This window comes from Malaya genurostris, chromosome 1, assembly GCF_030247185.1.
Source record: "Malaya genurostris strain Urasoe2022 chromosome 1, Malgen_1.1, whole genome shotgun sequence".
Classification (NCBI taxonomy): Eukaryota; Metazoa; Arthropoda; class Insecta; order Diptera; family Culicidae; genus Malaya; species Malaya genurostris.
In genome coordinates this window covers 9,967,912-9,981,604 of record NC_080570.1, presented here as the reverse complement: position 1 = coordinate 9,981,604, position 13,693 = coordinate 9,967,912, and the positions used below count along the sequence as shown (strand labels likewise).

Below are 13,693 nucleotides of genomic sequence, written 5' to 3'. Positions count from 1 at the left end.
TGTCACTTCTTGTTTGGGAGATATGATTGTATAAGCAACTTAACCGACAGAACACATTTTTTCGATCAATTTTCTCAGAGATGGCTCCACCGATTTTCACAAGTTTAGGGTTGTTTGATAGCCGTTGTGAATTAAGTTCGCAGATCAATTGGTTGTCACTCTTGTTTTTAGAGATATAATGGTATAAATGACGTAACAGGCAACATTTTTGGTTTCGGGAATGTTGTCGTATATGCGACATATGCGTTGAATCACGCTTTTGGTAACTAACGTAAACAATCTGAGTGAATTTGTGTTTAAAATCAGCTGATCAATGAAACTGATATGTTACAATTAGATTGTTTGAATAAGAGATATTTATTACCACACCATTAGGTGGATTAAGCACTGTTTTCCTATTTATTCGCCGAAAAAAAAACAAATTTAAATATATTTTTCTCATAAACAGTAACCTACAAATTGCTCAAATCTTTCAGGAAGATAAATTTCTGCCCAAACGATAACGCTCAAATAGACATATTCACTCCCTAGATAAAGAGTAAAAGGTTCTGCTCGGCAAGAGTACATATTTGACACTTTTTACCACAAAAATTTAGTCACCATGGTATTCAAGTGTCAAGAAGATAGTTTTCTCAAGGAATTCAGTACCACAGTCATCACCTGCGAAAAAACCGACCACGGGTTCAACGTAATCTGTGAAGATACGGTACTTTTTCCCGAAGGTGGTGGCCAACCGTCGGATCATGGCTGGCTTAATGATTACGAAGTGAAATCCGTCACCCGCAAAGGACCAGATGCAATCCATTTCGTGGAGGGTGAGCAGGCACCGTTCCTGGCCGGAGATAGAGTCCACCAAAGGATCAATTGGGAACGACGATTCGATCATATGCAGCAGCATTCCGGTCAACATTTGATTACTGCGATATTCGATAAAGAACTTGGTTACAGTACCCGATCCTGGTGGTTAGGAACGGAAGATTCATACGTCGATTTAGATGCGAAGGATGTCACCCGAGAACAGTTGGAAGAAGTGGAAAAAATTTGTAATCAACTGATCGTAGCTTGCACGCCAGTGACCGTCGATGTTTATCAGCCAAACGATCCAGAACTTAAATCTGGTAATACACGAACCCGAGGACTTCCAGACGATGTCAGTGGCCCTCTGCGAGTGGTCACAATCGATGGAATTGAGAAAAATATGTGCTGCGGAACACACGTGAAAAATCTGGCTCAACTTCAAGCGATGAAATTTTTAAACGTAGAGAAGAGTAAGAATAAGTGCCTAGTCCACTTTCTAGTTGGTAATCGTATTGTTCGAAAACTAACAGAATGTTACGACAGGGAAATTCAATTCAACAACCTACTCAATGGAGGCCCATCCTCTCATATAGACCTCATCAAAAAACTGCAAGTTACGGTCAAATCAATTCAAAAATCGTCGAAAAAACTTTCTACCGAACTGGCTGTTCATGAGGCAGAAAAGATAAATTCTTTAGATCCTAAACCAAAGTTCTACGCCATTCACCGGACGGATGGAGCTGACTCCGATTTCATCAATGTATTTTTGAGAAACATCAAACTGACGGACTGCTTTTTCTTTCTTACCAATGGTGACGAAAGCGGAAAAGGACAGTTGTTACTTTATGGAAAACCAGAGGAAATATCTCTACTGGGAGAAGATATTTGCAAAATACTTGACGGAAAAGGAACCGGTAAAGGCTCTCGATTTAATGCCAAAGTAAACAAATTAAAACCATCAAACCTTGATCAATGCCAAAAACTTGTTGAACAGTATTTCAACTTGTCTACCGTTGAAAAATAGAATTAGACTAATTCTATTAAATTCAAACCGTTCAGAATAAATCCATGCTAGCATATGCATTCTGAAAGATATTTGTCATCGTGTTATTAACTAAGAAACATTAAATGATTTCACATTAATTTATTTGACGATATTTCCTTGAATTGAAAATATAACCTGTAAATAAACAAAACAAAACAGATTATCAGCCTATTCTATACACAAGAAAAGTATCATATTACCGATATTGACCATACGGAACAATGTGGAATCAAGCTAAAGTTGACCTTAAAATAATTCGGAACATGTTCCGCTGTTTATCTCAATCTTCTGGCTTCACGTTCAGACTCGAGTAGCGTCAAGATGTCACCCTCACGTACCGGACCTTTCACGTTGCGGATGATCTGACGATTCTGTTCGCTGATGAATTCGACTTTCACTTGAGTACACTGACCCTGGGAACCGGTGCGACCGAGAACCTTGATCACACGAGCCAAAACGACAGATTTATCCATGATTTTGCAGCTGAACTACGGAACACACGTGCGGGTTCAAGTCTGAAAACACTAGAAAAGAGCAAGCATTGACAGCAAACAGAAATCGGTAATTTTGACAGCTGACGTTAGACTTCGATATAAACTTCAAACGACATCATTGATGATGACGGTTTCCGGCATTGGCAGCCCACTGAAAAAAATACCACACACGCAAAGAAAAATTTGTCCAAGGTAACAAATTTGCTTCAATGATATATCTCGATAAACATTAGATAAGGTCCCAAGTGTGAATAATCGTTTATCTTTGTTTACCTTCTCTGTTGAGTATTGCGGCATATTCCAGTAATTTCGAATTACTTCTACAGAGAAAGTCGAAAGTTTATGGTTTTTGCTATTATCCCATGTGAAGTGTTAGATGGAAGGATTGCTGATTGGACCGTAATACTCAAAAGAGAAACTGTCATTTGCACTTGGGACCTTCTCTAATGTTCGTCTTCATATTTGTTAATATTCGGTGAGACCGCATGAGCATGTGGCAGTTTCTCTTTGTTTAATTAACATTTTCGTTCATTGTTGTGAGATGATTAACAACAATCCCGAAACCAGCAAACGGGTTTGCCAAAATTTTGGCACAGACTAACAGACATGACACTATGAGTAAGTTCTTCTAAAAATAAATTTTCGTGGGGCACTAGTTTCATCTATATTGAACTGCGCGAACTATTACCTATCGGTACACCCGTTGTATTACGTCGAAGTTTTTTTACTAGTTGGTTCCCCCCACCGTTTGTCAACACAGATCAGCTGCTTGCAGAGATGCGGGATTTCATCACTCTTTGTATAATATTTAAAAGTGAATCGTCGCTATGAATCAAGGGATTATGTTGATAATGTATTTAATTTTTTTTGCGATATTTGAAGGCAACAATTTATTTTTCTCAACGTTGTTAAAAAAAATTACCTCTCAAGTGCATGAAACCGATTATTGGTTTGTGGTATTTACATAGCTGTAATATTTATTTTTTTAGTTAGTTTTTCGCACAGAATGTCAAAAAAGGTCATTAGAACTTGTAGTCATCTAGGCTATTTTTAATTGTGTTAGTAATTTTCACACGAAATTAAGTGGCGGCGAGCCAAAATCAAATATCGTAACATAACGTGGATTCGATTTTGTTTTGCGTTGTAGGATGAAAAGTAGGCACAATTCTGTATTTAGTTTTGGCAATATGTATTAAATCTGTATCCTGCATGAAATCATTATGGACGTATACAAATCAGTACATTACAGATAATTCTTTATGCATGCCAACTCTGTTGGTAAATTTAAAAAAAATAAACACAGTCTATATGACAGACTGGATGTTTTTGTGGGTAACGTGTCGCCATCATGACATATGCGAGTATCATCCCATTTAATGGAATATTCGAAATTACCGTTAAAATGATTTGAGAATCCAATTTGAGTGTCCTGTCTATTCGTCTGTGATTTTATTTCATATGGTATGGTTAGCTTTGTATTTATTGTTATAACACTTTATTTACACTTGCTCGTCGACTATGTGACTATCAATTTATAAACGACACACGCTAGACAATCTCCAAACATTGTGAAACAAGTAGAAATATGTACTTTGAAAACTAAATGGCATTTTAATAATCATAACCATGTAATTTCTTCGTTGTTTCATCGTACAGTTCTTCCGATATTTTCTGCTTCTAGTAAAATTTAAAGAACGAAATAAAAGTACGGCTGTTGCGACAAATGTTTATTAAGAGTTTTAGATTTATTTCTCGAATAGTAACTAAGAAAACGAGTTCTTACGTTAAACTTCACGTTACTCATTATCATTGATGGTAACTTCTCAATTTTTGACGTTTCCATTTGAAATCAAGACCCTCTCAGCTTAGATCCAGATGTGATTTCAGTTCAGTAACGCCATCGCACGGTGCCACATTGAACATATCATGTCAATTGAATGGGTGCGCAGTGCTGCTATTTTGGCTCGAAAGAATTTAACATATATCTTTGTACGAGATTCAATGTGGACTCGCTTGAGGACCATGCTCGCAAAAAAGTATGTTGCTTGGGAATTGTTCGTGAAAAGTGATAGTGCCCGCTTGTGAGGAATTCTGGCAACTGTCAGACGAAATTGCGTCATTATCTCGCCGTATGTGTCTTGTTTATTTCTCTCTTCCTTCTTTTTTTTCTTTTTCTTATTCGGCTTCATTTGATATTCGACAATCCCGCATGCACATACAAAAACCAAATCTTGAGACGAGGTAAATGAGATTGAAATATGTATGTTTGGTAGTGAGAAAGTAATGTTAACATTTTCCATAATTAACCAAGACGTTAATAATTTAAAACCGATTCAAACCGGTTCTGCCAATCTTATATGGCAAAAATACGACAGAAACAGAACCGTTAATAACCGCTAGGCGAAATTCTCCCCCGGAAACGGTTGTTGCATTGTTGCCAGACTTTTGCCGGAATTCTGGCAGAATTCCGGCAAAAATGTCTGGCAAACATAGCCAGCCGTCTGGGGATAAATCTGTCCACCGCGTACAAGTGGGTGATAGTAGTGATAGGATATCTAGACAATATGATGTCTTTATTAGTACTCGAATTCTGAGCAACTTTTTAGAAGCGTGTATACATCGTGTGTTAATCTCGTCAGTGGTTTAGCACAGGGGAAGTGATCCGCAATATCTGTCAAATGAGTTTTTAATGTGTCGAATTATGACAGCTGCTGCTTTTTAACCTTTCATCGATATTGGGAAAACTATCGTTCAGACGACCAGAGATACTCGATATTTTTTGTTTGGTGTTCTCATCTACCTCGAATTTTCTAGCAGGTTTTTATGCGTTCCTTATCGGGTCGAAGGGACTGACAAGTATTAGTTTTGAATTTATTTAGAAGAAAGATTGTTCGTGAAAATAGGAACCACTAGTAGTACCACCAGCATGAGCGTGATTACCGTGACCAGTGTTGAGCAATATAACAAGCTGATCGGGTAAGTTTTTCTGAGTTTTTGAGTTTAGCGCGCTTCTTCATGGTAAGTACGATTTACAGGTCGTCAGCAGTGTCCGTGGCGTTATTCTCGGCAGAATGGGCGGAACAGTGTAAACAAATCCTTTCAGTCATGTCGGAATTGGCAAAGCAGTCCGTGTATGGAGGAATTCAGTTCTTAGACGTACCCGCGGAAGATTTATCCGAAGTGGCTTTGAAACATCAGATAGAAGCAGTTCCAACGGTGATCTTTTTCCGAGCAGGCACCGCAGTAGATCGAATTGATGGTGTAGATATTGCTGCTCTTACAACCAAGTGTCGAAAGTTTTCCGGTGCATCTAACTCCGATATTACCGAGGGAACCCTGGAGGATCGGTTGAAATCGTTGATCAACCAATGCAATGTAATGATTTTCATGAAGGGTGACCGCAATGTTCCCCGGTGCGGCTTTTCCAAACAGCTGATAGCAATCATCAACGAAACAGGGTCAGTAGGTTTGCGTTATCTGATACTAATTTGAATTTCTAACAACTTAATTTCGTATTCTTCCTCTGTAGTGTTACGTATGAAACATTTGACATTCTAACCGATGAAGAGGTACGGCAAGGGTTGAAGACGTATTCTGATTGGCCGACGTACCCTCAGGTCTACGTCAAGGGAGAACTAATTGGTGGCCTAGACATCATCAAAGAGCTGCTAGCCGCCGGAGAGTTGAATGCAACTCTCAGTGCCTAGACAGTAGATCTTCTCGCACTACGATGCAGCTATGTTTGTCTTCGAATTGTTTCTGTTTTCTGCATCTTAGTAGAACTTCCTTTCTAACTAGTGGGGGATGAATAAAAATAGGATTGAAAATTGTTTTTTTTTGTTATTCGTATTAATAAATGCTCAGTGTATTTTCAGACGGGAAATGACGAAATGTGAATGGGATAAAAGGACCATCGGCTGTCTTTCACCAACGTTTTTGGAGAATGCATTCTGAAGCTTAATTCCGTATGATCGAATAGATTAGGAGCCAAATACAGTTAACTGTTGCGTGTTAAGTTGCACGGAATCATAGCATGTAGAACTAGTTCATTCCGTTCCCTCCCGTTGTTTCTGCAATTCTTTCTCAAGCTGGAGCAGTTTAATTTCCATCACTTCACGAATTGCATCTCTAATTTTAGATTTTTCCATGCCTAGAACCTCAATTTTTTCCATTTGCTTCTGAACGAAGTCCACTCGTCGTTTGAAGAGATCTTTCGCACTTTCCAAATCCTAGAAGAAACAACATTATTAAAAATTCAGTGAAACATTTCCAAAAGAAAGCTTACATTTTCTACATAATATCCTGTCCCGATATCAATGATCACATTGTTCGCATCTTTGATTGTGCCTGGGACATACATACTCCTGAGTGAAAAAAAAAATCATATCAAACAATCGCTTTTACCTCGAATTCATATTCTACGAGCGGATCTTACCCTGTCAGGGGCACTAAAATCTGTTTTTCGTTCCAGTCTGGTTTGAACTGTTCCAGTGCTTCCTTCGAACCAGAATATTTCACTCGAGCCATTTTGAGTGTCTGCAGCGATTCTTGGAACAGTGTCAATTCCTGAAAGATAGGCCAATATTCGAATGTGATCCACCCACGCTAGAACTCACATTTTTACCTGATCGAGTTGATTTTTTAACTGTGTCAATTGCTGCAGGTTAAGAGTATTCAAATCGATCTGCTGCATCTGCGGCTTCTCGGTGGCAGATATTGCGGACATGTCGCTGCGTGCCTTTCGGAACAGGTACAATATCACACGAAAATATACAAACTCTTTGGATGTGCCGCACAGGGGATATATTATTTTCCGGATATGGGTCTATTTATGCTTTCCGAAATACCATCAGCGTACAGAGAAGAAAGAGAATGTTGAAGAAAAGTTTCGTTATTCTTTTTATAAAAATGCTGCTTTCGACGTCAATTTGACAATTGCTGCTACACGGAAAAATTTTATTACACGTAAAACGTAAGTTAATCTCTATGCAGCACAAGATGTGAGCTGATACTCATTTTTGGGTAAATTGAATTACGGTAGCTAATGCTTTGTCGGTTCAATTTTCGAATAGTAAATCCCGAAGCAAGAACAACTCCCGCGTTTTTCGATCCATACTCCTCCGAAACAGTTTTGCCTAGCTCTTTCCAAATAATCTGTCCAATCGTGCACGAAACATATGTCGTTTTTTATTGAATTCACTCGTGGGGTGTTCGTCTCAATTCGGGCACTTTTCGTGCAGTCCAGCATTTGAAACATTTAAAATTTGAGTACTTTGTAACTTCCAAAATTCTCCAGTAAAACTAGTCCAACGGGGCTCGTCACATTGAAAATAGCTGAACAATGAACCGTTGACCGGTCCTTATTGATTTAAAAGACGTTGGACGTTCCTATTTTCTTACAGAGTTTTCATTGATTTGCACCGCACAAAAATGCAGTTTCGGGGCAATTCGCGGGCTACTATTCAGCACCCATTTTCTTTTACGGACAGAAAGCGAGCAAACCGTATGAATGCTCTAATCTAAGTGCAAAACACTGGCACCAAGCGAGAGGATCCAATGAAAAACGATATTATGACCAGAGTTGCCAGGTCATTTTTTAAAATAATCTGTGATCGAACCAGAAATAGGTCTGTGCAAAATCTGAGAACAATTATCATAAAAAAAACATTGCATTCTCTATTTCGATCGAATTCAAGTTATCATTACAAACTTGACTGAACTGCTTATTCAAATGGATTTTTTACATTCGATCGAAATATTCCAATTTGATCAAAATGCATAAAAGGGGAGTACAAAGAAAATATTTTGAAATTTATGATGATCTAAACATTTTCACTATCACCTAGATGTATGAAAGCGAAACCAACAACAGTGAAACTTCATGATTCATTCACAGAGCAAGTAGGTTTTGCATGATGACCACTCGAATGAACTACCAATGAACTGCCGATGAATCAAGTTCATCCTTTTGACAGCTATCAGTGGTTTTGTGGCTGACAGTTTCACCAGCGTGCCTAGATTTAAATCCCATACTAGGATTCTAAATTTAAGCTAGCGAGAAATGAAATCTCCCGCATCGTCGAGCTCCCGGGTTACGACATCGAATCATAAAATCCGTTAGAAATAAGAGCAACGACCGATGTCGTCGTTTAAAGGGCTAAAATAAAATAATGTAAGCACTTATCTCGAGCAAGGCTATGACCTCCTCGAAGAAGGAAGGAATAGCATAAAACACATGCCTCGAGACAAGTGAATGACCTCCTTGAAGGGAGGAGAAACAGCTGGATTTAACTTGTCATAGTTGGGATCGCAAGCTGGGCAATGTAAGGAAAAGAAGGAAATAAGGGGTCGTTGAATGCCTGTGTTCTCTCTCTTCCTTATAGCATAACCACGCATGCGCACAAGCCTAGGGAGGTAAGAAACACGAAATTCAGGCTTATGCGCAAGCGCGGAATAAATTAAGAATTAACATTAGACGTAAGTCTGTTCTAACTTGTAGTATATAAGCAAAATTTGTTAATTAAAATAGTAGTAGCAACTCAAAGGTTAAACTGTATTTTTTAAAGAAAGAACGAGCCCCACATTGTTTGGTGGCTTCATCCAGAGAGGACAAGCCAAAAAAAGAGTTTACCAGTTAAAGTGCTACCCAGGTCTTCTAAGACCTGAAAAGTGAACGAACATTTGTTCTAAGTGATACGCAAGTTAGCGTATAAAGTGTAGTGCGGCCTAAGTCAGGCGCACTAAAAATCGAACATTCGTTCTAAGTGATACGCAAGTTAGCGTATAAAGTGTAGTGCGGCCTAAGTCAGGCGCACTAAAAAAGCGAACATTTGTTCCAAGTGAATACGCAAGTTAGCGTATAAAGTGTAGTGCGGCCTAAGTCAGGCGCACTAAAAAGCGAACATTTGTTCCAAGTGAATACGCAAGTTAGCGTATAAAGTGTAGTGCGGCCTAAGTCAGGCGCACTAAAAAGCGAACATTTGTTCTAAGTGATACGCAAGTTAGCGTATAAAGTGTAGTGCGGCCTAAGTCAGGCGCACTAAAAATCGAACATTCGTTCTAAGTGATACGCAAGTTAGCGTATAAAGTGTAGTGCGGCCTAAGTCAGGCGCACTAAAAAGCGAACATTTGTTCCAAGTGAATACGCAAGTTAGCGTATAAAGTGTAGTGCGGCCTAAGTCAGGCGCACTAAAAAGCGAACATTTGTTCTAAGTGATACGCAAGTTAGCGTATAAAGTGTAGTGCGGCCTAAGTCAGGCGCACTAAAAATCGAACATTCGTTCTAAGTGATACGCAAGTTAGCGTATAAAGTGTAGTGCGGCCTAAGTCAGGCGCACTAAAAAGCGAACATTTGTTCTAAGTGATACGCAAGTTAGCGTATAAAGTGTAGTGCGGCCTAAGTCAGGCGCACTAAAAAGCGAACATTTGTTCCAAGTCAATACGCAAGTTAGCGTATAAAGTGTAGTGCGGCCTAAGTCAGGCGCACTAAAAAGCGAACATTTGTTCCAAGTGAATACGCAAGTTAGCGTATAAAGTGTAGTGCGGCCTAAGCCAGGCGCACTAAAAAGCGAACATTTGTTCCAAGTGAATACGCAAGTTAGCGTATAAAGTGTAGTGCGGCCTAAGTCAGGCGCACTAAAATCGAACATTTGTTCCAAGTCAATACGCAAATTAGCGTATAAAGTGTAGTGCGGCCTAAGTCAGGCGCACTAAAAGGCGAACATTTGTTCCAAGTCAATACGCAAATTAGCGTATAAAGTGTAGTGCGGCCTAAGTCAGGCGCACTAAAATCGAACATTTGTTCCAAGTCAATACGCAAGTTAGCGTATAAAGTGTAGTGCGGCCTAAGACAGGCGCACTAAAATCGCACACCCGGATTCAGAAGCAGTCGCCGAGCAGCCGGAAAACGGAAGCCATCGCACTACTAGATCATCTTAATTGTTAAAAGAAAACAAGGTAAGAGAGAGAACATGGCGTCGGGAGGGATTAAATACAAACAGAATAAAAAGGGACATTGCCAGCTGTGCGATAACCCCGACTCAGCAGACAATATGGTCTGTTGTGACGACTGCGACAGATGGTTTCATATCGTCTGTGTGCGGTTGGATCATATTCCAACTAAGGCTGAGTTTTGGGCTTGCCCAAAATGTACGATAATAAAGGCGCAAATAAAAGCGCTTGAAGGTGAGGTCGCCAATTTAAGACGATCATCAGAAGAATCGAGCAAGGGTCTCCTGAGACAGTCAGAAGAGATGTTTCGATGCCAAAGAGAGTTTTTTGCCGATCTAGCAAATAACATGAAAGGTGCATCATCATCCAAGCCAGGTGTGTCCAAGGGCGGTTCCGAAGACGCGACCGCAAAAATGGTAAGGATGTTTGCAAGGCAATCTCTGATGGAGTTGCCCTATTTCGATGGATCATTTAAAGTTTGGTCCAAATTCGAGAACACGTTTAAGGAGACAACAAAAGAAGGCGAGTTTTCTAACTTAGAAAATTTGACTCGTCTCCAGAAGCATCTTAAGGGTGATGCATTAAAAATTGTGGAACCTCTATTGCTAGATAGCAAAAATGTTCCAAAGATAATGGCTACCTTAAAGGAAAACTTTGGTAACCAACAGAAAATATATAAACTTTTCAGAAACGAAGTAAAGGAACTGAAGAATCCTAGAATGGAAGTTCCAAAAAGTGTCATAGAGTTTGTAACGACGATTGATAATCTCGTTACAAACATAAAGATAACGAACTCTTTAGGATATATGCAAGATCAAGCCCTGATAGATGAAATCTTAGACAAATTGCCATTTAATCTAAGACAAGACTGGGCTCGAAAGGAAATTGATCGTAAGGATACTGCATCAGAAGCACATCCTTATGAAATTCCAACACTAGAGGATCTTCTCCAATGGTTGAGGCCTCAACAAAGAATTGCACAGGAACTAACAGAGTCGAAATTGAGAACTGATAAACAAATGAAACCTAAAGATAAGGTTTATACGCATCAAAGTTTCGATACTAACAAAAGAAAGGTATCTTGTTTTGCCTGTAATAAACAACACAAAACAACAGAATGCCCTACGTTCTTGAAGTCAAATGTAGAAGAAAGAAAAGCCATACTCATAAAGCATAAAGCATGCTTCAATTGCTGCAACTATGCCAATCATCGATTGAAAACGTGCCTTTTCAAGAAAAGGTGTGAGGTAAAAGGATGTACAGGTAAACATCATACACTGATACATCAAAATTCAGAGAACTCAATCCTGGTCTCTGAGAAAAAAGAGAAGGAGGCCGAAAAAGTTCATTATCATGAGGAGAAGGGAAAGGTTTTGTATCAGATTATACCAGTAACATTGAAAAATAATGATAAACAGGTTGACGTACTAGCGTTTTTAGACCCAGGTTCGTCAACAACATTAATTTTAGAGGAAGTTGCCAGACAGCTTGGAATAAGCGGAAAACAGAAACCGTTAACGTTGTCTTGGACAAATGGCGAAGAGCAAGTAGACAAAGGTAGCGAGGAAATATCAGTTCGAATTAAGGGCTACAAGGGGAAGACGTATCTGTTAGAAAAGGTACGAACATTAAAGGAAATGTCTCTGCCTACGCAATCCATTCGGAAGAAGCAACTGGTAAAAAGTTATCCTTACCTCTCAGATGTTGAATTTAGTGATTACGGAAACGAGAAACCAAAACTTCTGATAGGATTACCGCATTCTAATATCATGCGTGCTATCGATACTCGTTCAGGAAGATTTAATGAGCCGATAGCTCAGAAAACTAAAATTGGATGGGTAATATACGGGACACAAATGGACGATCGAAAACAAAATAACTTTTTAATGATGATTAATAATGACGAGACTTCCGAAGAAAAATCCATGAAGGAAATGATGCGTAGTTATTTCTCGACTGAAGAATTTGGCGTTATGGTACCGAGTAAGCCTCTCATGTCTAAGCAAGACGAAAGAGCTTTACAAATTATGAAAGACACGATTAATTATACAAATGGTCAATATGAAATAGGACTATTATGGAAAGAAGATAACGTGTCGCTCCCAGATAGTTATCAAGTTGCCTTAAGCAGACTAAAGGGACAAGAGAAAAGGATGCGTGAAAATCCTGAGTTGCGAAGGTGGTATAATGATAAAATATTGGAGTATGAATCAAAGGCATACGTAAGAAAATTAAACCGAGAAGAGTTAATGCAAGATTCAAGACGAACATTCTACATACCGCATTTTTCAGTTACAAATCCAAATAAAATTCCTCGAAAACCGAGGCTAGTGTTTGACGCAGCCGCAATTATAAAAGGACAATCCTTGAATTCCAAACTACTTTCAGGGCCTGACGCAACTACGTCTTTATTAAGTATTTTAATTAGATTCAGGGAAGGGAAACTTGCGGTCACTGGTGATATTCAGGAAATGTTTCACCAAGTTAAAATTAAAAAGGACGATCAAAACTCTCAACGTTTTCTGTATAGATTTGCAGAAGAAGAGGATATGTGTGTGTACGTCGTGCAAGTAATGACTTTTGGTGCAACGTGCTCACCGTCGTGTGCACAATACGTTAAAAACCAAAATGCCATTAAATTCCAAATCGATTATCCAAAGGCGGTAACTGCGATAATTGAAAACCACTATGTGGATGATTATCTCGACAGTTTCGATTCAATAGATGAGGCTAAGGAAACTGTGGGAAATGTAATAAAGATTCACGCACACGGACATTTTAATATAAGGAATTTTGTAACAAATTCCAAAGATTTGAAAAACTCATTGTCTGAGGACAAAATTATGCATAAGGAAGAAATCGTGCTAGGCGATGACGAGCAATCTTATGAAAAGGTTTTAGGTGTCTATTGGAACGTCGTCGATGACACCATAAGATATCGAGTAAAGATGTCAGACTTACCTGAATGGCCTACTAAGAGACAATTACTATCCGCCAGCATGAGCGTTTATGACCCATTAGGTTTGATATCTAATGTAACAATTAAAAGCCGAATATTGATCCAAGACTTATGGAAATTAGGGATCGGCTGGGACGATAAAATCCCCGAACCAATGTATATGGAATGGAGCAAATAGGAAAAGCGAATTGACAGTCTAAAAGGAATCAAATTTCCAAGATGTTATTCTTATCTCTCAGAAGGAGTAAAAAGAGAGATACATACGTTTGTTGACGCTTCGGATAGAGCATTTGCAGCGGTTGTTTATATGCGAACAATATTTGATGACCGAGTCGACGTAACCATAATAGCTGCGAAGGCCAGAGTCGCGCCAACTAAACTCTTATCAATTCCCAGACTGGAACTACAGGCCGCGGTCTTAGGAACTAGGTTAACTGAAACCGTTTT

At 39.1% G+C, this 13,693-nt stretch overlaps 4 protein-coding genes across 4 annotated transcripts; 2 read left to right on the top strand and 2 right to left on the bottom strand.

Annotated features, from left to right (window-relative positions):
• Positions 1-387: 387 nt before the first annotated feature.
• LOC131432063 (alanyl-tRNA editing protein Aarsd1-like) lies at positions 388-1,961 on the top strand. Its single transcript, XM_058598115.1, has one exon. It carries the CDS (start codon positions 602-604, stop codon positions 1,820-1,822), a length of 1,221 nt encoding a protein of 406 aa, XP_058454098.1. The 5' UTR covers positions 388-601; the 3' UTR covers positions 1,823-1,961.
• On the bottom strand, positions 1,928-2,385 carry LOC131432072 (small ribosomal subunit protein eS28). Its single transcript, XM_058598126.1, has 2 exons — positions 2,044-2,385; positions 1,928-1,978 (listed from the first exon to the last, which is right to left on the bottom strand). Exon 1 carries the CDS (start codon positions 2,314-2,316, stop codon positions 2,119-2,121), a length of 198 nt encoding a protein of 65 aa, XP_058454109.1. The 5' UTR covers positions 2,317-2,385; the 3' UTR covers positions 1,928-1,978; positions 2,044-2,118.
• A 2,668-nt stretch (positions 2,386-5,053) lies between these two features.
• LOC131432046 (glutaredoxin 3-like) lies at positions 5,054-6,166 on the top strand. Its single transcript, XM_058598090.1, has 4 exons — positions 5,054-5,154; positions 5,217-5,313; positions 5,373-5,795; positions 5,867-6,166. The coding sequence occupies exons 2-4, from the start codon at positions 5,264-5,266 to the stop codon at positions 6,042-6,044; spliced, it is 651 nt and encodes a 216-aa protein (XP_058454073.1). The 5' UTR covers positions 5,054-5,154; positions 5,217-5,263; the 3' UTR covers positions 6,045-6,166.
• LOC131432054 (probable prefoldin subunit 5) lies at positions 6,164-7,279 on the bottom strand. The gene is made up of 4 exons (XM_058598103.1): positions 6,962-7,279; positions 6,773-6,903; positions 6,623-6,701; positions 6,164-6,566 (listed from the first exon to the last, which is right to left on the bottom strand). The coding sequence occupies exons 1-4, from the start codon at positions 7,061-7,063 to the stop codon at positions 6,384-6,386; spliced, it is 495 nt and encodes a 164-aa protein (XP_058454086.1). The 5' UTR covers positions 7,064-7,279; the 3' UTR covers positions 6,164-6,383.
• Positions 7,280-13,693: the final 6,414 nt, after the last annotated feature.